Source organism: Hyperoodon ampullatus (assembly GCF_949752795.1).
Source record: "Hyperoodon ampullatus genome assembly, chromosome: 12".
Lineage (NCBI taxonomy): Eukaryota > Metazoa > Chordata > Mammalia > Artiodactyla > Ziphiidae > Hyperoodon > Hyperoodon ampullatus.
In genome coordinates this window covers 48,450,494-48,477,047 of record NC_136925.1, presented here as the reverse complement: position 1 = coordinate 48,477,047, position 26,554 = coordinate 48,450,494, and the positions used below count along the sequence as shown (strand labels likewise).

Genomic DNA, 26,554 nt, shown 5'->3' with positions numbered 1-26,554 from the left:
TACAGAGGCTCTACAAACCTAACCTAATTCCCCTGGGGCACCATGTAACTAACTGAGCACCCCATGCCTGCTTCCCAGTTTCTTATTTTTCTCTCCTTGCCTTCCGTCTCCCTCATGGTTTCAACTGCTTCATGACTCTTTCTTGTGGCTTTTTTTCTTTATGTATTTGTACTTCTCTGCTTCTCCATCACTCTCTGGCCTCCGGATTCTCTGTGACTATCTCCCAGTTATACACCCCTAGGTAAAGTAGATGAGTGGGTTGGTCCATCCGTTGGAGACAGCATCACACTGAGGGTGCCTCACCTCGAAGGCTCATGGCCAGCCCTCAGCTGTCTCCCTGTGGGTCAGGCACCAGGCCCTGGGTCAGTCAGCTGGGGCCAGGGACCCAGATCACACTGTCAGACTATAGAGATTTTGTATAAGACCCCACAGGATGGCCCTGTAAGTGGGACTTGAACTTGTGTGCTTTTTAAAAGAGGCAGTGAAAGCCCAAAATCCTCATCAGACCTGTCTGGAAAAAAAAGAGTGAGATTTTCAAAAAGATTTTTAATGTGCCTTATGAGTAACTTAAGATCATGTGATTAAAGAATCAGTAAATAAAAGTATTTGCTAAGGGTAGTTCTTAGCAACAAAAACATAGGTTATGAAATCTACACATACCTGGGGAAATTCAAGCATATTTTTCTTTATTCATGGCTTCCCATGCCCTTGATTAGGACATAAAATTGAAACAAACTGTTAGTTACAAAATTTTTTTTAATTGAAGTATATTTGATTTACAGTGTTGTGTTTCATATGTACAGCAAAGTGATTCAGTTATATCACTTTAACTGAATCTTTTCAGATTCTTTTCCATTATATGTTATTACAAGATACTGAATATCGTTCCCTGTGCTGTCCAGTAGGTCCTTGTTATCTGTTTTATATATGGTAGTGTGTATCTGTTAAGCCCAAACTCCTAATTTGTCCCTGCCTGACCCTTCCCCTTTGGGAACCATAGGTTTGTTCTCAATGTCCATGGCTCTGTTTCTGTTTTGTAAATAAGTTCATTTGTATCATTATTTTAGATTCCACATATAATTTATATCATATGATACTTGTTTTTCTCTGACTTCACTTAGTAGGATAATTTTTGGGTCCATCCATGTTGCTGCAAATGGCATTACTTCTTTCTTATGACTAAGTAATATTCCATTGTATATATGTAACACATCTGCTTTATCTGTTCATCTGTTGATAGACACTTAGGTTTTTCCATGTCTTGGCTATTGTGAACAGTGCCACTGTAAACATTGGGGTTCATATATCTTTTTGAATTAAGAGTTTTCATCTTCCAGATATATGCCCAGGAGTGGGATTGCTAGATCATATGGTAGCTCTATTTTTAGTTTTTTTAAATTAATTAATTTATTTATTTTTGGCTGTGCTGGATCTTCATTGCTGTGCGCGGGCTTTCTCTAGTTGCGGCGAGCGGGGGCCACTCTTCATCGCGGTGCGCGGGCCTCTCACTGTCGCGGCCTCTCTTGTTGCAGAGCACAAGCTCCAGACGCGCAGGCTCAGTAGTTGTGGCTCACGGGCCTAGTTGCTCCGCGGCATGTGGGATCTTCCCAGACCAGGGCTCGAACCCATGTCCCCTGCATTAGCAGGCAGATTCTCAACCACTGCGCCATCAGGGAAGCCCTATTTTTAGTTTTTTAAGGAACCTCCATACTGTTCTCCATAGTGGCTGTATCAATTTACATTCCTACCAACAGTGCAAGAGGGTTCCCTTTTCTCCACACCCTCTCCAGCGTTTATTGTTTGTAGATTTTGTGATGATGGCCATTCTGACCAGTGTGAGGTGATACCTCATTATAGTTTTGATTTGCATTTCTCTAATGATTAGTGTTGTTGAGCATCCTTTCATGGAGTTATGCACAACATTTAATTGCTTTTCTTATTGTTCTCATATTTATAAACATTTGTGCGTGTGTAAGAAGGGAAAACGTTAAGCTTCCATCTTATCTATTAGATTATAAGCATGATAGACTCATGTACATTTCCCTGCTAGTCCTTTAGCATCTTATCACGCATAGTGTAGCGGACACTCAATAAGTGGCACTAATTACTCAGCCCTGATGCAATTGATAACAAAGTGCTAATCAAAGAATCTTTGATAAGCATAGAGTCAAGGAGAAGTCATGCTATTTTTTGGATATTTCATGCCTAATTCCAGCTTCTCTGGGTCAAAACAAAGGATTACTATTACAAAATCTCATTTATTTCCCTTCACACTGTATGTTAGCTGTATGACCAATGCAAATATGAATATTCAGGAAAAAATAAAATTCAAACAAAAATCTTTGGTTTGTTTTCAGTTTATCTTTTTTTTATTAGGTTTCAGTATGGAGTTTGAAATCCTAATCAACGTGGAATTTAGGCCTGTTTTCATCTTTCTACCTCAGATGTCAGGCTGTCTAACCCTAATTAAAGTGATGAAAGACTACAAAACAAAATGAAGGAGCCTATGAAGATGAAGGATTAATCCTATCTGTGGACATCTTTGTAGTTGAATTTTAAAAGTGACCTTCTTGTCCTGTCAGCTCATGAGCATATGAGTCTGGAAAGAGTAAATGCTTTCATTCTCATGGTCCCTTAGCTGGCTAGTGGCTTAATACTGTAAAATTAGAGGCTAGTAGCATTTTGATGCTTTCAAATATTCGTATGTCATAAATCTGAGTTACAAAGTTGATTTTATATATGACCTGTGAATTTAATCTCGTTGTTGTTCTACACACACACAGACACAAACACACACATGAACTCTTATTTGGCTTTAAAGTGGTAAATCATTTCCAGAGGTGACCAACCACTGGAATCCATGAACAATATGGCTGTTCCTCATTTCACAGATTCTTGGAGAAACCACTCTTAGAGCTCCATACAGGGCACTTTGACCACATTTTTTTCTTTTTCTTTTCTAACTTTGCACATAGAAATCCCATGGGATGAGGAGCCCATTTTGAGAAACGGGTCACAGCAGCTTTTGAAATGCAGGCGGATAAGCAATTGGTGTCAAATTTTCTTTTTTGGGGAAAAAGAGATAAGGAAAGTTAATATATACTACAGTGGTAACTCAGTGAGGCTCTGTTCTAGTGGTACATTGTATAAATGGTAATTTTTGACAACAGTCTTCTATAAGAAAGCTTTATGCTGTCTCTGAGTTATTAATAGTACATGGCACTGGTTTCGATTCAGACTTGGAGCTGAAACAAATCATCATAACATTTTTTTTTTTTTTCCGTTCTTGCATCAGGTGTATTCCAAAAGCTTCTGAATTTATCCTTGGAATAGGAATGAAGAGTTTACCAAATACAGTACATTTAATGGGAAAACCAAGTCAAATTGAGATGTAATCTCAAGGTGTTTTTATACCTAGTGTTCATATACCTAGTCTTTTCAGAGGCTCATTGGCTTCTGTTTCTGTGATGTGAAGTTAATTGATCTCAATATAGGCTTAAAATTCAATAAGCATGTGATTATTCGCCATGTGTGCTGGGAGCCATCACACAGGCCATGCTCATGTAATCCTTACATGCACCCTGTGAGGAATTATGATCCCAAGTTTTCAGATAAAGAAAGTCTCGCAAAACTGTGACTCATCCATGATTATGGGACCAATTGGTGGTACGATAGGGATATAAATCAGGTTATTTTACCTTCAAACCTTTTATACTTTCCAACAAAATTAATTTATAAGAGAAAATCTCAAAAACACTATGATATACACATTCTATTGATTGTTAGAAGATCAGCAATTTGATTCATCAAAGGAAGATTCTGTTGCCGACTCGTTAAAGGAAGTTGATGCAGTGTATGGTTAATGCCATTGGCTTTAGAGTCAGGCCATCACAGGGATGAACCCTGGCTCCACAGCTGTGGAGAAATGTTATGACTGTGAGTAAAGTTGTTCGTGTTTTCACTTCTAAAAGTCTCAGTTTCTTCATCTACCAAACAATGATAATACAACGCATTTCATAACGTTATAACAAGAATTGAATGCAATACTGAATTTAAAGCATTTAGCAGAGTACCCAGCAGATAGTACAGATTTTTTGGTAGCTATTATTAGTAGCAGTACTGGTGAGATTGGAAGAAAATATACAAATTGATTAAAGAAAGATGTGCATTATTGTTTTCAGGGACATAAGACTTTCTTATTAATAAAATTGTATTGACCTCACTGCAGATTTTTAGTGATTAACAGCCTTTACATAGTATTTATAACTTTATATGATGCTTTTTAAGATATTTTAAAATACGGAGCCAGATTAGAATATTTCCAGATTATGTCCATATTTTAATTACTGTTGCTAATGGATTGGGAATAGTGGCATGAATAAATTCTAGACAGGTGAGGAGTCCTCAACCCTTTTAAAAAATGTATGCAAAAATAATTATCTACAGTATATTCTTGGAGTCATTGAAAAAAAATACAACTATTACACAATAGTTATACAAATTTTTGTATAACTTTGATAAGCTCTTAGAGAACAATTTCTCTACTTGAAAATTATTCACTTTCTGCTAGAGTTAATATCTAGCACAATAGGTCAGAACTTAGTCTATAAGTCAGGAGAAATTGATTGGTTTTCATTATATGTAGATAAATTAATTTTGTTAAAATTAAAAAAGGTATACAACTAATTTATAGCAGAGAGTTTGGGACTTTAAAAACATTCCTGGGGCTTCCCTGGTGGCGCAGTGGTTGAGAGTCCGCCTGCCGATGCATGGGACACGGGTTCGTGCCCCGGTCCGGGAAGATCCCACATGGCCACTGAGCCTGCGCGTCCGGAGCCTGTGCTCCGCAACGGAGAGGCCACAGCAGTGAGAGGCCCACGTACCGCAAAAAACAAAAACAAAAACATTCCTGGTACAAGGAGTCTAGGTTGGGAATATATAGAATTAGTCTTCAGTTATATATGTGTACACAGATATGTATGCAAATAAAGATTAATTATATTAAGCTGAAGTTTTCCAAAATCTATGTATACCCGTAGAGTTTCTTTTTTTCATTTCCTATAGATATTTAAGAATACTTCTCCATATAGACTTGGTCAAGATACATCAAAGTGTTTAAAGTCATAACTTTTGGATATTTGTCTATATACTAAGTACAGAGAACCTTATGCAAAAATGTGAATTTTAAGTATGCAGTCTTTGCAGATTTAATGCATCATGAGGATGAAATAGATAAATGTAAGAATGGCTCATCCTTTTATGATAAGCTAAGTTTCTGTTGCTGAGAACTGACTTTTGAAAATATGTATATGAAATAGGATTAAATGGATTAAAAAAATCTCCATTTGTAAACGTAAAGGGATGATGTGTAATTGTGTGTTATGTGTGTGTTCCCACTTATTCATACCCTTTGTCACCCTTTTAATTGTCATCCTTTTAATAAAGCAGCGAGTTTCAATGTTTTAACCTTTAGGTCTTCAATATATGATCTATTTTGAAGCAAAAGCATCTCAAATTCAAAATATAATCCCATTTTCATTTCTTTTCTCAGATGATGAAACATGCCTGGAATAATTATAAACGTTATGCCTGGGGAAAAAATGAACTGAAGCCTGTATCAAAAGGAGGCCATTCAAGCAGTTTGTTTGGTGAGTAGAATGTGCTTTGCCTCCTTACTGACAGTGACTTCTCTCCAATCGACTGAACTTGTGGGTGATGGAAAAAATTTGTGTGATCCTCCAGACTGTGTTGCTAGGAAACTTGCCTACCTGATGGAGTTGTCTGCAGGGAATGTGCGTAGTGTGTCCTTCAGACAGAGCACTGGCTGCACTTTAGAACCACCTGCGTCCCTTGAAAAAATACTGATGCCTGGGGCACACTTCCAGAGAGCCTTATTTAATGGATCTGGGCACAGTATCATGATTTTCAGCTCCCATGTGGTACCAAGCAGAGGAGCATTTGTTGGCTGCATTAACTGCTTCCTGTCAGGTAAAAGCTGTGTCTTTATCAATAAGCTGGCCAAGGCAGCCAGCCTTGGTGACCTTCACTGTATCTCAGTGACTCTCAACTTTGGCACTAAATTTCTCCTGTTTGTGCAGTGGAAGAGAAAGCGAGGATGGAGTCGTCAGTTATTTAAACTTCCCTTTATCCCCTTTGGCATCATTTTATCGCTTTTGGTCCTCACAGCATCCCTCTGTGATTAGTACTCTAGGTATTAATAACATTCCCATCGTGGAGGTGCAGAAGCTAGGTAACAGAAGTGTTAGGTAGACTCCTTGGATCACAGAGCTACCCAGTGCCCTGAACTCAATTCCTCTTCAGTTCCCACAATTTTGTCTATAAGTACCAGGATGAAGAGGAGGGAACCTTGGTCTGATGCTTCTGAATTCACCATAGAAAAGATGACCTTCTATACTTTAACTAAAGATGTTAAATAGTACCAAGTCATATAACAACAGTATCAGCTGACACTATGTGCCACGTGCCATTTGTGCATCTTCTCATTTAACCTCATTATTATATGTATTTTATAGATGAGAAATATGAAGCTGAGAGAACAGCTTGCCCAGTGTTAGCCACCTACTAACTGGCTGAGCTGGGACTTGAACCCACATGTGGCTAAGGTCAGAGTCTGCTCCTAATCACCCCATTATGCTTTTCCATTTACTTAGGACCTTCCATGCATTTGGCTCTCTTTCCAGCACTGGTGTTAATAAACACAATACAAGTCTTTGCCAAGTTCATGACCTAGTGCAGAAGACATATGTGTAGATAGTGAATTAGCAAAGCACTAGGTGGTTCAGTAGATATTCATAGGAAGTTCTGAAGAACCATAGGCTCTCTGGTAGGGAGAAAGGCATTGCAGGAACAGTTAGGAAGAGCTGGAAGAGTGGGGAAAGGGCTGGCTGGTCGATCACAGTGACACACTTTAGAGATGAAAAGAGCCACACCTGGAGTCGTGGCAGTACAAGTAATTTCAGACGTTGCCAGAGTAGTGTTTTTGAGGACACGGTGACTAGTTAACATGGGTGATGGGAGGTAGGAATTGAAGAGAGAAACTCAGAAACTTCATGCAGACTCAAAGGTCTTAATTTTTTATTGTTTACTATAACTTTTAAAAAATTTTAATTCTATTTTTACTTTTATCTCTATAAGTTGTTCATAGTATTAAGAAGTCAGTTTTGTGTAAATTTGCCATAGTCTTTCTCGAAGAGATTACTTGGCTCTCTGTTAATACAGTGATGGTTTTTTAATTTATTATTATTATTATTATTATTTTTTTTTTTTTTGGTTTTTTTTTTGCGGTACGCGGGCCTCTCACTGTTGTGGCCTCTCCCGCTGCGGAGCACAGGCTCCGGACGCACAGGCTCAGCGGCCATGGCTCACGGGCCCAGCCGCTCCGCGGCACGTGGGACCCTCCCGGACCGGGGCACAAACCCGCGTCCCCTGCATCGGCAGGCGGACTCTCAACCACTGCGCCACCAGGGAAGCCCTAATTTATTATTAAGCCTTAGAAACATACTGAGTCTCTTAGTATGGAATGTGGAGGTGAATAAGACATGACTTCTCTATTCTGAGGAAGTTTACAGACTAAGAGGAGATGCATATAAGTAGTTATAATGGAAGACAGAAAGTGGTGAGTGCAAGAGCAGTGTAAAGTCTTCCTGCTGAGGGAGTTCAGAGGAAATAACCGAGAGTCAGGACTGGCTAGGAGGATGGGAGGAGAGGTTAGGATCAGTCAGGGCTGCAAAAAGAGGGGGCAGAATTCCATTTTTGAGTAATGGTTTCTTAGAGCTATCACTAAACAATTTTAGATCTAATTACATTTAAAGAGTTTTGCACAGGTGCACTTTGATGTAATTACGTTAAAATTAATAACTGTGTTGCTCCTTGGTTTCAGGTCTTTTTTTTTTTTCTTGCTAGAGAATGCAATCCCAAATGAAATTTCTAAGAGATTTATTTTCTGCAACTCAGAAACTTTAAAGATTAGTGTACCAATCTATAGCCTGTGATAGTTTTTAGTTTGGTTCTGATGCAATTTTTCAGTTTTTTTTCACTGAAAGATGTTTAGACTGTTCAGTATTCTTGTTTACCAGTAAATTCAGTATTACCCACTTCCTTTCCAAGGTGTGGTCAATGTGCATGTATGGATCTGTCAAAGGTGTTTTACTGAGTAAATATTTTTCTGATATTTTCAGGTAATATCCAAGGAGCAACAATAGTAGATGCCCTAGATACACTTTTTATTATGAAAATGAAAGACGAATTTGAAGAGGCAAAAGCATGGGTTGACGAAAATCTAAATTTTAATATGGTAAGTTAAAAAAAGCTGCCAATTCAGTTCTTAAATCTCAGTTAACATAAATAAATTCTCTTGTGGGGCAGATTATTGCACTGTACCCTAGCAGAAACAAATAATGCAGTTTTAAGTAGTATCATACTATATTCTTAACTTGCCCTCCCTTACTACACAAATCCAATGCCTTTGTTTTTTGGCAAACTAAGAGTAAGGAAAAAGAAATTAATATTTATTAAGACCTACATGTGCCAAGTATTCTTGTTCAAGTCTCACAACAACCCTGTGAGATGGGTATTATTTTCACACCTTTACAGATTAGAAATCGGAGCCTCAGAGGCTTATCTAGACCACACAGCTAGTTGTGTGTCAGGGCTGTGAGCCTAACACAGGTCTGTGTGACTCCAGTGCTCATGCTTTTGCACTGAACCATGGTGCGTTATTGTGACTTTGTTAGATGAACATTTGTTAAATGGAGCCCAGGGTGTCATGGTGAGCTGCAGTTCAGTGAAAGACCACAAAAGAAATTGAAATAGAGAAGTTTATTACTTAACAGGTCCTGAGAAGGTCCATGACTCACCCGCAGGGGCCACACAGGGAGATCAAGGCAGAGTACAGACAGGCAGAAAGACAGGACCTGGGGCACATGCCGTTACTGGGGTGGGTGAAGTGCTTTGGGGTTCCAAAGCTAAGGCCAAATTGGTCAATTCAAACCAATTGGTAAGCTCCACAGTGGCCTTTTCTAAGGGGGTGCACAAGGGGAAGGCCCTGGGAGGTGGGGGAGACATGATCACAGAGGGAGTCATATTAGGAACTGACATTTGCTTGGGACTCTGGGGCTATTAATCGAGGGCACACTCTTGCATGAGGGGCTAGTGTCCATTTAAAGCCCCTGCAAGCCGTTTGGCAAAACAAAATGGCTGCCAAGTCAGTAATACCATGAAGTAGCTCATCTCAACACTCCACATGCATCCAGGAGCAGCTGCATCCACTTTCCCATAAATAAGCCTTTAACCTTTGTTGATTGTAGACCCTTATCAGTTTAAACTTTTTTTTTCTTTTGGCCACATCATGTGCATGAGGGATCTTAGTTCCCTGACCAGGGATTGAACCCATGCCCCCTGCAGTGGAAACTCAGAGTCCTAACCACTGGATTGCCAGGGAATTCCCAGTATAACCTTTTGTCAATTTATATATGAAATATTTTTTTTTAATTTCATATATGTACTATCATTTTTAACAAACCTCAATACCCACTGTACGCCAAGGAAAAGGTTCATAATTAAGGACAGTGGACTCTTCTAATACTACTTCTTGATAATTAAGGAGGGCTACATCTTGTCAGAGCTAATCTAATTCCAGTCATTGCTTTACCTTGTAATGAGGTTGACAGAGAGCTTGTTTTAAGAACAGGAAAAGTTGACCCTGGTGTTTTTGAGTCATTCACTTATGTTTGCATTATTGGTGTTTTTTTAAGTTCAGTTATACATACACACACACACATATACACGTGTGTGTGTGTGTGTGTATATTTCAGATTCATTTCCATTATAGGTTATTACAAACTACTAAATATAGTTCCCTGTGCTATGCAGTAGGTCCTTGTTGTTTATCTATTTTATATACAGTCGTGTGTATCTGTTAATCCCAAACTCCCAGTTTATCCCTCCCCCTTTCCCCGTTGGTAACCATAAGTTTGTTTTCTGTCTGTGAGTCTATTTCTGTTTCATAAATAAGTTCATTTGTATCATTATTTTAGATTCCACATATAAATGGTATCATGTGATATTTGTCTTTCTCTGCCTCACTTATTTCACTATTGGTATTATTTTAAATCTGAGGTTACTTTGCAAAAATTCTTGTAAGCCTCTTGTCTATCTGGTAAGCATTTGATAATATCTGTAAATCTCCATAACCAATCACAAGTAACATGCAGTATGTTGAGAATGGACAAAGAAAGGGTGTTTTCCTGCTGACCCCTCTGCTTTGTGGAGCTTCTGTTCTCCCACAGACCAAGTGAGAATACCAACATAGTTCAGAGTGTAAAGGTAGCATAAAGCTGAGTCTTTTTCCTGCCTCTTTGGATTAAAAACATATATAAATTAAAAGTTTTAATATTTTGTTCCTACTCCTCTAATTGCCGTATGCACCCCATTTTGGAGATCACTGACTTAAAGTACAAGCAGATGAGTCTATGTTTAATCTGCCTTATAATTGAATTTAGAATATAAAGGAGACAGTATTCCAATACAAAGGGACCTTGGAGATTGATGTGTTCAGTCTTTTTATTTTAAATATGAGGAAACAGGCCCAAGGAGCGAGGGATTTTGTAAGGTTCTACAGCTCTTTGGTTGAATATGACGTCTGGTAGCTCGGATATTACCAATAGAACTGAGTGTGAAAAATTAAGGCAATGAACAAAAAATTAGATTTCCTTCTGAGAGTTTATTGTTTCTTAATAATACTTTTTTCCTGCCTTGTTATTTTTGAGTAAATTCAGCTACCTACCAGTAAATAATAATGATCTTGTCTTCAGCTTATATATGGAGGAGAGAATGGAGAATGTGTTTCCTCCACCGTCCCTCACCTCCAGAAAGGTAGGGGAATGAGAAATAGATTCTTCAAGAGTCTAATGATGGAAGACAGGAAAGTAGACTTTAGTGACACGAGACCCGAATAGTGTCCAGGTCCCTTGTCTGGCACATATAGCATTACTTCCCCAAACCTCCCCCAAATACTGCAGCAGTTCTTTGCTTTCATGCCCAGTGGTAGTCTGAGAAACTCTGGAATCATTTATTTAAAAGGACTAAGCAAAAACGCCTCTCAAGGTAATAGACAAGGTAACAGAAGGCAGTTGGCTGGCCTCACACCATGACCGGGTGACATGAATGTATTCCATGGACCGTGGGGACCTATTAGGAAGCAGAGGGAATCTAATAGAGGATATCAGAGTATTTATTTATTTATTTTTATAAATTTATTTTTTTATTTTTGGCTGCATTGGGTCTTCATTGCTGCGTGTGGGCTTTCTCTAGTTGGGGTGAGCGGGGCTACTCTTAGTTGCGGTGCACGGGCTTCTCATTGAGGTGGCTTCTCTTGTTGCAGAGCACGGGCTCTAGGTGCACGGGCTTCAGTAGTTGTGGCACTGCACCACCAGAGAAGCCCAGAGTATTTAGAAGAGAAGAAGAGCAAATTCTTTAGCTTCCTTACTTGTAAGATAAAGGGATTAGACTATAGGTTGAGTGATGGCTAAGATACTGAGCTTTGTTTCTTTAAAATTGTATTTTTGTATTTTAATAATTTATTCAATGAGTTGAAAGATTTTTATGTAAAATATCATTTTAAGACTGTTATTGATAGTCTTGGGCTATACCCTTCAAAATATACTTTAAAAATACACTTTTAAAAGCCATGGTCGGGCTTCCCTGGTGGCGCAGTGGTTGAGAGTCCACCTGCCGATGCAGGGGACACGGGTTCGTGCCCCGATCCGGGAAGATCCCACATGCTGTGGAGCAGCTGGGACTGTGAGCCATGGCCGCTGAGCCTGAGCGTCCGGAGCCTGTGCTCCGCAACGGGAGAGGCCACAACAGTGAGAGGCCCGCGTACCGCAAAAAAAAAAAAAAAAAAAAGCCATAGTCACAGGTCTCGAATTTCTGTTTATTTTACTATTCCTAATTTGAAAGGTCTTGAAACATTTGTTGCAGTTCTTTCTTTGGGTATTGCCATATTTTCCTTGAAAAATATAAAAGTTTATCAATAATATCCAAATGATAATACTTCCCATATCAAAATTAATAACAAACAAATTCAGGACAGCTATCTTGATTTACTCTCCTAATCTTTTTTTTTTTTTTTTTTTTTTTGGCCACGTTGGGTCTTCATTGCTGCTCGCGGGCTTTCTCTAGTTGCGGCAAGCGGGCTCAGTAGTTGTGGCTCTTAGTTGCGGTGCGCATGCTTCTCATTGTGGTGGCTTCTCTTGTCTTGGAGCACAGGCTCTAGGTGCGTGGGCTTCAGCAGTTGTGGCACACGGGCTCAGTAGTTGTAGCTCTCAGGCTCTAGAGCACAGGCTCAGTAGCTGTGGCACATAGCCTTAGTTGCTCCATGGCATGTGGGATCTTCCTGGACCAGGGATCAAACCTGTGTCCCCTGCATAGGCAGGCAGATTCTTAACCACTGTGCAACCGGGGAAGTCCCATCTCCTAATCATTTTAAAGTGCTTCAACTTACAATTGGCTTTATTATGTCCCATTAGAGAATTTGTCTTATATTCACTCGTTCTACCCACAGATTCAAGTGATTATGTCACCAATTACACCATTTTTTTTTCTGAAAAATAACAGAGGTATTGGTGGCAACAGTGACTTTATTTTTTAGTTTAAAGATTCAGATTGTTCTCTTATCCAACCAGAATGCCATCCTATTTTTCAGGAAAATAAGCTGTAGGGTTCTCTATCCGAAGGTTGTAAATTGACCTCAAAAAGCAACTTTGGATCTTCTGGAATGCCTGAGTGAGTTCTTGGCGTAGGTCCAGAGCTCCATGCCATGGAGCATGAAAGGTGACATTTGCCTTAGTATTGCTCTTGTAAAAGCTCTGTTTTAGAGCAGCATTACATCCTAATGGTGCAAATAACTTGAGTTAATTATCCTGTCGAATGGAGTTATTTAATGTTTTCTATCCGAATGCTAATCAGTGTCTGCCAAGGGTGATTATTTGGGTTTTGGCTATAAGGATACTGATCTGTTCCCTCTGACCATAATTAGTGATATATAGATTGGACTGCTACTTGAGGGTCCTTCTGGACCTTCATGGTAAAACCAATCTACTGACAGAAGATGTTGATTTTGCCTATCTTTATGGCCCAAAGAATTTGCACTTTGTTCATCTAAAGAGATTTATCACGTTACTTAAATATGAAGTTAAAAACTGCTCAGACATATGTTATACTAAGCTATAAAGTTTAATGTTGCTATTTAATCTGTTAAAAGGAGTTTTAATCCTCAGAATGTTAATACAACACATACTTTAAAGTACCATTTATAAATGAATGTGTATGCTAAGCCTAAACGTAGGCAAGGCTTATAGGCAATGACCTGTCTTTAAGCAATGGGTTTGTAAAGTCTCATGTTTCCACTGGTTCTCAGTAAGGTAAAGCATAGTTACTATATGTTAGTAGCGGAGCAATTGTTATTAAACAGTTATTGCATTGGTTTGTAGTTGGACAGTTGTTAGGAATGCTTGCTTGTTCCTCGCTTATAGTTTAGTTCATTGAGTAGAAAGCTGACAGGAAGTTTGGAGGAATAGCTAGCAAAGAAGTATTCTTTGATCTTAGGGCTCAGAGAAATACTCTTTAAAAAAAACAACTCTGATAATTGGGACCAAACACTGAGAAGAGGATTAAGATATTTCTGAAAATGAAAGTTCTTTTCCAAGAAGTCTTTTTCAATTTAATGCAATCAATCAGACCTGCCCACTGTATGGAATCATAAGTTAAGAATTAAGGAGAATTCCTTAAACTTGATGCAGGTTTGATTCTAAATAATTATCATAAGGCCTGAAGGTGCAAAGAAACAATATGTCTATTCTTCAAGGAATGCGCCTCTGTAGTTCTGCAGTCCAAAACTGTGGCTGAATCTGTTCTCCAACCTAAATTTGTTATTAAAATGGTCAAGCCCATTATTTCATTTACTAAAATCTACTAAAATCTATCATTTTATAGATAATTTTGGTAAATAAGTTGCTTATAAAAAATACAACCTAATAAATTTCTGAGTTATTTAAAATACCATCTTGTAAGAGGCTGATCTTTTAGGCACTCAGATTGAAACAGGGATTTTGAAGTGTTCACTTTCCCTCTTGTCTGGATATGGTTAGATTCTTCATGCCTGTGAGCTCCTGATCTGTTTATTTGAAGGACACCTTTCGCAGTAGAGAGATGGAGGATAACGTGAAGGATGGGGGGAGGGAGCCATACAAAATGGTTTACTGAATTAAACTTTTTTCCATTTTAGCAAGCTTTATCACTTTATCTCATAATTTTACATATACGTATAGTAAGCCAGAGGACAGCAATACTAAGGAAAGGGATAAACTTAAGGTGGAAATTATCAGTCTAAGACACCTAAGGCAATATGAGAGATAAGTAGTGAAGCCTAGTTTTTCCATGATTTCACCTCTTGATTTTCGATGTAAACTTAATTATACCATATATTTTATTAAATGTATGTATGATTCTGGTTAAGTGTGTTCTTTGATTCAAAGGCTGTTGGTAGAGGAAACTCAAAGTGAAAGCGCAGTTTCTCCAGTCCACATGGTTTTGTGGGTAGGCCTTAAGCCCAAAATATCCACCTTCCACTTGCTCATCAATTGTGAAATTAACTAGCAGGTGCATGCAGTTTAAACAAAGACTGGATCTGCTTCTCAAACTGGTGCTCACATACAGCTATGTACTAGAAGCCATGGACTACATGGGGCATATTCCTGGGATGTGACCTTACTTAAAGATTTAAGGGATTTAATCTCATTTAAAACAAACACAGATTGAAGGAGACTACAAAATCTACATTGTTAAGATAAATCCAAAAGATTTTAGTGTTGCAGGCTGTTTGGGGCTTCGCTCCTTTACATACTGTTCTCTGCCTGCCCTAACCCCTCTCCTGTCGTTAGGGTAAGTCACTGGAAAAGTTTTAGAACATCTTAAAAAGTGCTGCATGAATATTAATAGGATGCATAACTTCATTTAGATTTAATAAGTTTATTTTAATGGAAATCAGAGTCAGAAGTTTATAAAATTGGCCTCAAACCCTCAGATTGTAGAAGTTCACTTTTGAAAACCCAGATATCGTATAAATTGTATCAAGCCCAAAAGGAAGCTTGGTCAGGATACTGTATTTCAAAAGAGGATTTGAAACATGACTCCCATGAGAGTCAGAGAAGGTATATCCGTTTGCATTCTAGTATTTAGAAGATTATGATTCTGGAGTTTCTGATTTTCCAGGAAGCCCTGAGGAAGCTAGGCCTTATTGGTTTACTTAAGCTGAGCTTTTGTGCAGTGGTAATGGCACTTATTTTATTGAGTACTTTACCTGTGGCAGGCATTGTGCATGGTGCTTTACATTCATGGACTTGTAGCGCCTTGTAAGAAATGCACTGTCCCTTTTTACAAATGAGAAAACCAAGGCTCAGAGAGAATATGTGACTTGCCTGGGATCTTGCACTCAGTGGGCTCCTGAACCAACCTTCAGTCCCAGGTCTTTCTGACTCTAAGGTAGTGTATTGATAGTCTGCTGCCCGCAGTCTAGCCAGCCAATTTATGTTTTTATCTTCTTAGTGTTTTTCATCAAAGGATCTGTATGTAAAGAGTGACCTAAAGTGTATAAATTTCAGTCTTCTGACCTAAAACATAATATAACCCAAAATGTTAAGCGCTCTCAAATTAAGGTTTCTAAATAATTTAGATTTAACTTTGAAAAAAAAAAAAGTAGGGGCTTCCCTGGTGGCGCAGTGGTTGAGAGTCCGCCTGCCGATGCAGGGGACATGGGTTCGTGCCCCGGTCCGGGAAGATCCCACATGCTGTGGAGCGGCTGGGCCCGTGAGCCATGGCCGCTGAGCCTGCGCATCCGGAGCCTGTGCTCCGCAATGGGAGAGGCCACAACGGTGAGAGGCCCGCGTACCACAAAAAAAAAAAGAAAAAAAAGAAATAAAAGAAAAAAAAAGTAGAAAAAATTATATGCTGGGAATTCAAATGTAATTTTGGTTTTCAAAAGAAGGTAGATATGATGACTATTGAATACAACTAATGGTGATGTGACTTCCTGAGCGAGATCTTTAAAGACAAGGACACAAGTAACTGAGAACCTGTATGGATTCACTAACAAGCCAGATTTGCTTCTTGGCTGTTAGATCCGAGAAATTCAAAAGACAGAGCACTGACCTTGAGCGTGGCACTTTGCAAAAACGTCTCTCAATATCTTACAGACGGCAGAAGATAAATAGAATTTAGGTTCTAGAATACATTGCTGGATCAATAACTGGTTGTACCCAGTAGGTGACTGATGGCTTGCTGAAGATGTATTTATGATGGTGTTTGACGTGGCTCAGTCTTCTACAATGCAATAGTTTTCATCAGATGTTTATATAAAAGTTCTGATTATCCAAAATTTTCATAGGAGGAAAAGAGAATGTATATCAAATGAAGCCAAAGCTAGAATAAGAATATAAAATCATCTTAACAGACTTCAGTAGGCAGAAATGTGGAGGACTGTTCTTAGGTTTAAAAACTGAAAAACAAGTACAAATTGAGAATGATAGGATTTGAGGGTTTTTTTTTTTTTTTTTTTTTTTTTTTTCGGTATGCGGGCCTCTCACTGTTGTGGCCTCTCCCGTTCCGGAGCACAGGCTCCGGACGCGCAGGCTCAGCGGCCATGGCTCACGGGCCTAGCCGCTCCGCGGCATGTGGGATCTTCCCGGACCGGGGCACGAACCCGTGTCCCCTGCATCGGCAGGCGGACTCTCAACCACTGCGCCACCAGGGAAGCCCGGATTTGAGGGTTTTATTTATTAGATTTTATTATTAGACATTGTTACCTTTAGACGTAAGAAGTATAGTTGTGTGAGCCAAAACAAATTAACGATTCGCTTCCTCTTTCCTTATCAGTAATTTTGTGGAGGATTAAAGCTTTTACCAATATTTATGTAATATTCAGAGTAATATACATCACAGATAAATTATTCCCATGTAAAGTACTTTAATCAAACTGTTTTAGGTGCATATTACAAATTATGAAATACAATTGAATGAACTCACCAGAGTCTTATATTATGATGCTTTTGCTTAACTCTGACCTAGTATGTGTCTCTCCCAAGTAATATTCATGACCTTCCTTTTGCAAGAAATTTTTGAAAAAATTTTTTAACTTAAGCAATTACTTAGCTTTAATTTGTTAGATGCTTATACCTTTTTAGAGAGAGCATGTGGAAATTAAAGAAAATATACCTCTTTTTTTTCTTCTGGAATTGTTTTTGCCCACTAAAATGTAGACTCCATGAATTTGAGGACCTTATGAGTCTTCATTGCCATGTCCCTAGAACCTAGGACAGTGCCTGACACATAGTAGTTGCTTAATAAATGCTTGTTAAAGGAAATAATATCTCAGGTGATTGTGACTAAGCTCATCTGCTGGATATGTGACTCCATATATTAGTTTGCTGTTAGCCCCTGTGATTTCAGCAAATTGTTTGATACCAGGCAAAAGTGAACAATTACTGGGTAGGCCTAACGAACGTGAAAAGAAGCTAACAAAAGCTTGAAGCTGAAACCATACACAAGCCCCTGTGTCCCTATCCTCTGAAGCAAAAGGGTTTTCTTTAGTCTTCTAGGCCTCCCCTGAGTCTCAAAAGGCTGGCTGAAGAGTTAATGATCAGGAAATATGAAGATGTAGAAACAAAGAATAGCTGTTGGCCCAGGAAACTGGTAACAAGTTAGACTATAAATCCGCCACATTGCAGAATCACCGAGCTCCCAGTCCCCTGAAAGATATACATAAAGGCCTGGCACACATTCCTATGTTGTTTTTACAGGAAGCAGGCCCACACCAGATGAAAACTGCTGACCACAAGCACATAGACCCTAGACCATTTGAAACCAGAAGGTTGATGACGCTTGAAATTTCACCTTGATGCCAACCACTCCGAGAATGGTGCAGGAGCTGATCACACACCCTGCAGCCCCTCCCTCACACTGCCTTTAAAACCCCTCCCCTGAAAGCCATCGAGAGTTCCGGTCTTTTGAGCATGCGCTGCTCATTCTTGTTGCTTAGTGCCCTGCAGTAAACGTTGTACTCTCCTTTACCACACACAACATGGTGTCAGTGGATTGGCTTTAGTGTGTGTGGGCAAGCGGACCCAAGTTTGGTTCGGTAACAAAGTGTACCTACCATCTATTGTAGGTTAGCTGTGCTAAATTATCTAGCAATAGAATGTAGGACAGATCCACGTAGTAGTCAAAATATTGTAAAATAATAAAAGTATTGGCAATAATTACTAATTATATGCCACAGTTATATGACCATTAATAAGGATACTTGATGCATTATCATGTGAGGTGATATAGGAGTCAGGATAACAGAGATCTAGACCAGGAATCAGAGTAGTCAAGTTTAAATCCTGTTTCAACCACTTTCTTTTTTTTTTTTTTTTTTTTTTTTTTGTGGTACGCGGACCTCTCACTGTTGTGGCCTCTCCCGTTGCGGAGCAACAGGCTCCGGATGCACAGGCTCAGCGGCCATGGCTCATGGGCCTAGCCGCTCCGCGGCATGTGGAATCTTCCCGGACCGGGGCACGAACCCATGTCCCCTGCATCGGCAGGTAGACTCTCAACCACTGCGCCACCAGGGAAGCCCTCAACCACTTATTAGTTGTCTGACCTTAAGACAGTCATAGTAACCACTATAAATCTCAGTTTCTCCGTTTGTAAAATGTATGTAAGAATAGTAATTATTTCGCACGGTTGATTTAGGACTAAATGACATAGTCCATGTAGAGATTAGCACAGGATATAGAGCTTTGTAAATAATAATAAAAGCAAGCTATTATTGATGTATATAAGAGCTGTTTTAACAAGGTACAACATATATTATTATAATCTCCTTTATGCAAAGATGAAATTTCTTCTCAGAGAAATGTGATCATCCCAGACCACAGACAGAAAATTTGGGAACCAGCACTAGAACCCAAGTCACTCCAACTTCAAATCCTATTTACATTCTAGCTGTGCTACTTTAAAATGATGTGGGAAGAATTCTAGAATAATGTTGAACTACCAGCAAAAGTATAAAGAGTCTGAATGGTCTTTCGGGAAGAAAAACAGGCACATGAATAAAATAAAAGAACACAATGGAAAAATAGAATGTCCGGGGCCTCTCGCATCTGCACAAAGAATATTGAGTATTGTAGGGCTACCCTGGTGGCGCAGTGGTTGAGAGTCCACCTGCGGATGCAGGGGACACGGGTTCTTGCCCCGGTCCGGGAAGATCCCACATGCCGCGGAGCGGCTAGGCCCGTGAGCCATGGTCGCTGAGCCTGCGCGTCCGGAGCCTGTGCTCCGCAATGGGAGAGGCCACAACAGTGAGAGGCCCGCCTACCGAAAAAAAAAAAAAAAGAATATTGAGTATTGTATCTAGTGTTGAATAGAGGGAGGAAATAACTTCATTTTATAAATATTTTTATAATTGTTATTTTAAGAGTCAAAAATTTTTTTCTATTTACATGTGTTTTGACACTGTTAGAAGGCAGGGCTTTTCCCTCTTGTGTATAAATTTCTCTGGGCAAGCATATAGGATTGAACAAAATTTAAATATCTCGTGCACTTTATCACGGTGATATTTTTCTCAATTGTGTACTGCCATTTATATATGAACCTCCTTTATTTTGTTTCCACAGAATGCTGAAGTTTCTGTTTTTGAAGTAAATATACGCTTTGTCGGTGGACTAATCTCAGCTTACTACCTGTCTGGAGAAGAGGTAAGATGAAAAGTGGCATATAAATGGGAATTATGAAGTGTCTTAAAATGATATTCTCCAAGTAAAGTATGCTTTTTGTGGTATCCATTAAATTTTCATGTTTTGATGGGCCTCTAGCATATACTGAATTTCTTATAATATGTACTAATTAAATAAGCACACTGGGAAAGTCTGACAGAGCATGTTGTCAGGAAATGTTAGGCAATGCCTTTAAAAAAGTATGGCTCCATTATGTTATGTATGGTGTGATTAAAACTACAAATTATATATGCCTATGGACAAAGTAAAGAGTTTAGTATAGTGGCAGGTTTGTGGATTTCTTTCTTTAAAAATTATTTTAATGTTAGTATAATATTAACTTAATAAAAACTTTTTTGAAATAAAGCTTGGCAAGTGAGATATAAAAATCAGAGTATTTAAGAAATTGAGGGGGTGAGTGAGATACTCAGCTTCCCAGTTAGAAGTCCTGTAGGCCAATAACCCTACATAAAGTGCTTTGCAACTCCTCCTAGGTTGGGGCTTAATTAATTATCGCTGCTCAGAACAAAGAAGGAATTTTTAATTTAGCTGCCTTTTATTGATAGATTAAGAAAGGATTTTTGTATCATGCTCATGAAGAGCACAGATGCTATTTTCCTGAAAGGTTTTGGACAGCTTTATGAATAACAACCTTAAGATTCCACTAAGAGTCATTAGAATGGACTTCACCTTTAATTTCAACAGTGTTAAAAGCTGACATCGAAAAACTGTCACGTATTTCAATTGCATATCAGTCAGATTTGTGTTAGCCTCAGCAATCTGGCTGGGGGGAAGAGGGGATCTTACCTAGTGGTACTAGTTCATGTATTTCTGTGCTCCTTCAAACAAATTTAAGCAGAGCAATATATGCTTAATGAGAAAGACTGCTTTACTTTGTTTCTCGTCTCTCAGATGCTTTCCTAGTCATAACAAAACAGCCTGTACAATCTTAACATTCTCCTTCTTTTTAGATTTTATGCTACCATAGAGATTTTCAAAGTATATAGGTGGCTTCTATATTCCCCGATATCTGTCCTGTTTGTGATAACCCCTGTTCTTCATTATCCCTCTTCTTCCCTTTTTCCAGTCGCAAATAAATTCATTTGTTCATTTTGGTGTAGGATGTTCTAAACGCTAAGCCTGGGAATCCATAATTTTAAAAACTCAAAATTAAAATTAATTACTGTTTTTTACTAAAGAAGTTTCTGCTTTTAGAATATATGTCTTTGAGTATCCAGTGCCTGTGTATTCTCATTGTTTTTGGCATGACATACTTAGGATGACCTTGGTTTTAACTTCCTTCATCATTTCTGTGGGGTGAGACAATTTGGAGGAAATAAGGACTTCTTCATTGTACCTGGGCTCAGATAGGGTAATGGAGCATGCAAAGAGAAACAATTATGTATTTCTTCTAAATATGCATCATGTAGATTAGGATACTTTTTTACTCATAACAGTGTCTTAAGTTTATATACCTATGTTTGTTTCTATATGTGTGTATGCTTACTAGAGACATATATGTTTATATACTGATATAAATATAATACAGATATAGCTTGCCTACAGATAAAATCATCTGCCTAGACATTGTAAGGATATTTTTAAATTCTATACTTAGCTAACTTTAGTAAGCAAAGGACTACAAAGAACACCTCCATTGAAAATAATTATTCTTTTAGTATATATGCTTTGTCCTTATCCCTGTGCAAAACATTCATTGTGTTAATTATATCTATATTTTCTGTATTTTAATTTTATGATAAAAGTTACCTTAGGTATTTCCTTTCTTATATATCAATACTTTTCTTTGTTTCTATGGAATACATTTTTAATTTTAGTTCTTAAAGATTCATCTTCTCAGCATAGTTTTTGCTAACTATTCCCTAAACGTTAGACAGTTGGGTTGCTTCCAGTATTCCTATATTTTGAATAATGTAGCTATAATCAGCCAATAAATATATTTATCCTCTAAAGTGGGATTGCCAAGGAGAAGCGATTAGTATAAGACTGTTTTACCATCATCTCCTGTTTCTTCCTCCCAATTATTACCTCATCACTGATGGTTGCCTTTCATTTGACCAATGCACTCAGGAGAATTAGCTGTCAGGAATGTGATCAAGGAAAATTATTTTACCCTAAGTCTGAGCTTGATCTATTTGTCTCCCTATCAAAATGAAAAATTGGGCATTCGTTTAATAGAATGAACATCAACATGGCCACATTATGGATTAGTTGGTTTTAGATTGTTGATAAAGTTCTATGCTACACACTCTTTTATAGATCAAGGTATTACTAAGATAGTCTAGGAAAATTCATCTTCTTAAATTATCTCATAGAGGGACTACTAAATCACCATAATTTAACATTCTCATTTCATCGCTGAGGCTCAGGAGTATTCTGAGAACATCGTATAAATCACCATCAGAAGTATATAGGCCCACATTGATGTAAGTTCAAGATTCTTAAATTTATGTTACAAAAACAGAAGAGGAAATACCACTGACTTGTGTTACCTGCTTCAGGAAAATTACAATTAGAAACACTGAACAATAATCGAGAATGTCAATGGACCTCTAAACCTACGAAAAGAACAATAGGAACATGAAATACCTGTTGACATATACTTTTATTACAGGGACATATTCAAAAACTTGAAATACCCCAGCTCAGTTAAAATATTGTGTAGTATTATTTTTTTAAAAAAAGCCGAGCCACAAGATTTCCAGAGCCTATATAAGAAATGCAGATAACCATGAGAATTACAAATGGATGGGATAAAAATAAGATGAATACCAAATACTAAATGATCAGTAATAAAAATAAATAAAAGAGATAGCATTGCTCTATTATAAGCTCAATGGAAACGAAAGTCCTCATTGGAAATAGTAAGTAGCAGCATCTAGAATATCATTACCCAAATTATGTTCTACAGACCACTAGTTTCTTTAGATATGGCAGGATAAATCTGTATCTGTATACATACTAAAAATAAATTTGGAAAAAGTTACATCCTATATTCTTTCTTAGAAATTCACAGTTCACAGAAAAAGAAACTAATTTTATTTCTCTGTATTTCCATACTTACTTAACTATAACCTCCCTCTTTTTTTTTTTTTTTAATGTAACATCTGCTAACACTGAGTTACAAACATTGTTTCCCAGAACAAATTTTGGGAACTATTACTGTAGAATAAGAGTAACCAAAGCAAAAGTGATATTGAAAATTGGCAAATGCAAAACAAGACATTTCAAGAGAAGACGATACATATGGAAAATGGCATGTATGACTATACCACATATTATTATTTGTTTTACAACAGAAATCAGTGGCTGTATTGAGCAGAAAGTAAACTTAATGGGATATAGTGATGCCACAGACTCATAGAGAAGGCTGAAGAAGAAATTGGAACTAGCACTCTCAAGTTGCCACAGAGGATCTCTTTGGCTCAACAATCTCTCTGGGCCACCCTAGAATTAATAAACATGCACTAATTTTTTCCTACCCTTGTCAAGACACAAAGTTCAAGGAGAAAGAGGTCAATTGGCAGTTTTATTTAATGTGGTCCCTTAAGGATCTTAGGAAATGAAAGAGAGCATATGATAAAAAGTCTTCCACAGGGTTTGAATTCAGTATCCCATGAGGACCAAGTATAGATAATTCCTGAATAGGAAATTGAAGGCCCTATTGGAAGGGTAGGAAGAAAAGATGTTTGGGAGTCAAAAAAAAGACATAATTCCACTATGATGAATAAGGGTGTCAGAGGAAATAGACAAGCTGTATGGAAACTGATAATTTAATAAAATACTACTTAGGAAAGCTTTTCCTGATTTGAAAAACTACTTTATTCTGTAAATTGAGAGAGAACATTTAGAACTGACAAGGTATTTAATCCTCAAAGGAAACATTCAAGTAATGTGTTTTAAGTATGTGAACTAGAAAAAGTCAACTCATCAAAGCTAAAAAAATTGAAGAATGAGCTTTCATTGAATAAAGGCAACAAGGGCATCTGACCCAAGACTGGGGAAACACATGTAATAGATTTTTACATTAGATCAGTTTACTGTGCCAAGGTAGCCTTCATTCTGAAGGCAGCAAAAGAATGTTTTCCCAAATTAACCAAAAGAAATCCACTGCTCCAGACACCCCACTACAAAAGATTGCTGAAGGACTTACTGAAAAAGAGAAGTAGCTAATACCTCTAATTTTAAAAATATCAAGGGGGAAAACATAAAGGAAGTGGGTAGGATTGTGGAGTGGGGAGGAGAGAAATAAGATTGAGAATGTGAGTGTAGTGGTAGAAAGATCTATTTTTTTCTCATAATAGGATTCAGACATTTGGGGTGCTGGACCTCAATTTTGTAGAGTTTGTTTAGTGATGATCCTTATATATACTTTAGATATTAATTTACTGTTTAGCATTCATTATTGAAACTTTATAAAATAAAGGAATATGATAAACTGAATAGGTTATATTTTCATTTTAAAAGGTTTAACTTAGCAAAATGATATTAGATTACAGTAATTTTGCTTAAATTTGTAATTGTTTCCGTGGTTAATGAGTTAAATTGTCTCATGTTGAATATTTTATTAAGATTGGAAGTTTATTTTGTACTTTAAAAGGGACCTAGGAGTACATGGAATCGATTCTAAAATAATGTACACTTTCATCAAATGAAAATGCTCCCTTTTTTTGGCCTACATTGAATTACAGAAATCATACCTACTCCCTAACTCAGGTTTTCTATGTGTCTCACTCTGTACAAAGCTCTATCCTGTATTTATAATTGTTTTTGGAAGCACAGAAGTTTTATTAGCCATAAGAACTTTATCTCAGTAATTCATGAAAGCAGTTCTACAGTTTGCCAAGAATTTCAGCTCCAAAACCTATTCATGGCTAAGGTATAAATGGCAGAAGCTGGTATAGATTTGTACCTGATTGATAAATGTGGTAGACCAAATGAGAGGGCTTGGCACCTAAAGGAGAGGGAAACTCAGAAAATTAACTTGTTTCTTAATGAAATATGTGTATCCCTTTTAGTTTAGCACAGTACTTTGCACATAGTAAGTGGACTACAAATTCATATCAGCGAGAATAGACCTATTATGATGCAGTAACAACCTCAAAATCTCAACGGTTTAAGACAATACGCTCGACACACTCTTTGTGCTTTGCCCATGCCGCATGCTCTGCCCACAACTCTGCTTCTCATCATCCTCCCTCCAGAGCCCAGACCGGTGCAGCAGCTGCCATCTGAGTCATTTCCATTTGCCAAGGCAGGAGGCAGGGTGTTGAGGTGGCAAAAGAAAACCTGGAAAATCACACACTGGCTTTTAACATGTCTATCGAAAAGACACCTGTTACTTCAGCTCTCATCTTATTGGCGAAAGCAAGTCACATGGTCGCTGTAACTTAACGGGTTGGGGGACAGGATGCAATGTTACCACCACATGCCTGGGAGTAAATAGTGTTAATGACTGCCACAGTAGCCACGGACTTGGGTTAAACTGTATAGCTTTCCCAGCTGCCAGGAGAAGCAGAAGATAGGAATCTGTGAAAAGAGGGGAATTTTTTCAAGGGTCCCCAAACTGGAATTAGTCTGCACCACAAGGAAAAGACTTCCATCCTGTGGCCCTAGGGTAGTAAGTAGAGAGTCATACTTTGGGATAGGAAAACATATTCACTGACTTGTCAAGTAAAAGGCTACTCTTCTAGCACTTGTCTACAAAATTCTGTTTCTGCAAGAAACATCTCCTATTCTAGACTTCTCCAACCTTCCAAATTTCAAACAGTAAAGTTGAGAAACCCAGGTAAACTATGCTATAGAAAAGGAATGCCTGTCATCAGTACTGCAGTTGTCTAGTGGGGGAGCTAATCATTGCTCTTTGGCAGCACCCTGCTGTGTTGAGCAGACGTTGTGGACCTGGTGCCTTTCCTCCAACCACTTCCTCTTTGATTTAAGTGTTTGCTCAGACCAGGAACTTGTTGTTTTGCAAAACCTAATGTAAAAGATGAGGTAATATGTTTATATTTAGATTTATAGTGAATCATTTCATAATTTACAATGTTAAAACCAATACTTAAATCATTTTTATTGTCTGAATCATATTGAAATAGATTTCTAATACTAAATTTGTGTGTGTATGTACATGTGTGATTTAAACAAAAGCTGTACTTTTCTAGTAATATTTCTGTATTTTTTTTCTTTGAAATTATTGCAATGTCCTTTAGGAAGGTATCATGAGGTACCTATAACAAGGAACTTAAAATTTAATGGGTCTAATAGAAAATTCCTGAGAATTGTGATAATTTACCATCTGCTAAGTTCATTTATTTAGTGGATCAACATATGTTTATTGAATACCTGCACTGAAGCACTGACTGCACTCACTTGATGCTGCAGAAACAATGAACAGGAGAAACAGTCTCCACTGACAAATACTGATTCGTTTAGATGTTATAACAACCCTGTAAAGTAGGAGTAGATATTGTTTTTATCCTCATTTTACATAGGGAAAAACAGAGCGCTGAGTGTTAAGTAACTTACCCAAGGGCATACAAAGCAGCAGAGCTGGCCTTCAAAGTTGGACAGTCTAGCTACAAGACAGAAGTAGCAGCCAGACATTAGGAATCTCAAACATAGAAGATAGAAGTAGGGTATAGGCTTGAACTTATGAGTCATCAACAGCTAAATGATAATAGAAGGGATAGAAGGGAATGGGG

General features: G+C 38.0%; 1 protein-coding gene across 1 annotated transcript in view; it reads left to right on the top strand.

The window, feature by feature from the left end:
• Window positions 1-26,554, top strand: part of MAN1A1 (mannosidase alpha class 1A member 1) — a gene marked incomplete at both ends in the record, with an annotated part of 167,912 nt that overhangs the window by 39,247 nt on the left and 102,111 nt on the right. Inside the window, 3 exons of the mRNA XM_079716595.1 lie at window positions 5,552-5,648; window positions 8,199-8,314; window positions 19,734-19,814. Of these exons, the coding sequence (XP_079572721.1) occupies window positions 5,552-5,648; window positions 8,199-8,314; window positions 19,734-19,814 (294 nt within the window). The remainder of the gene's footprint in view (window positions 1-5,551; window positions 5,649-8,198; window positions 8,315-19,733; window positions 19,815-26,554) is intronic.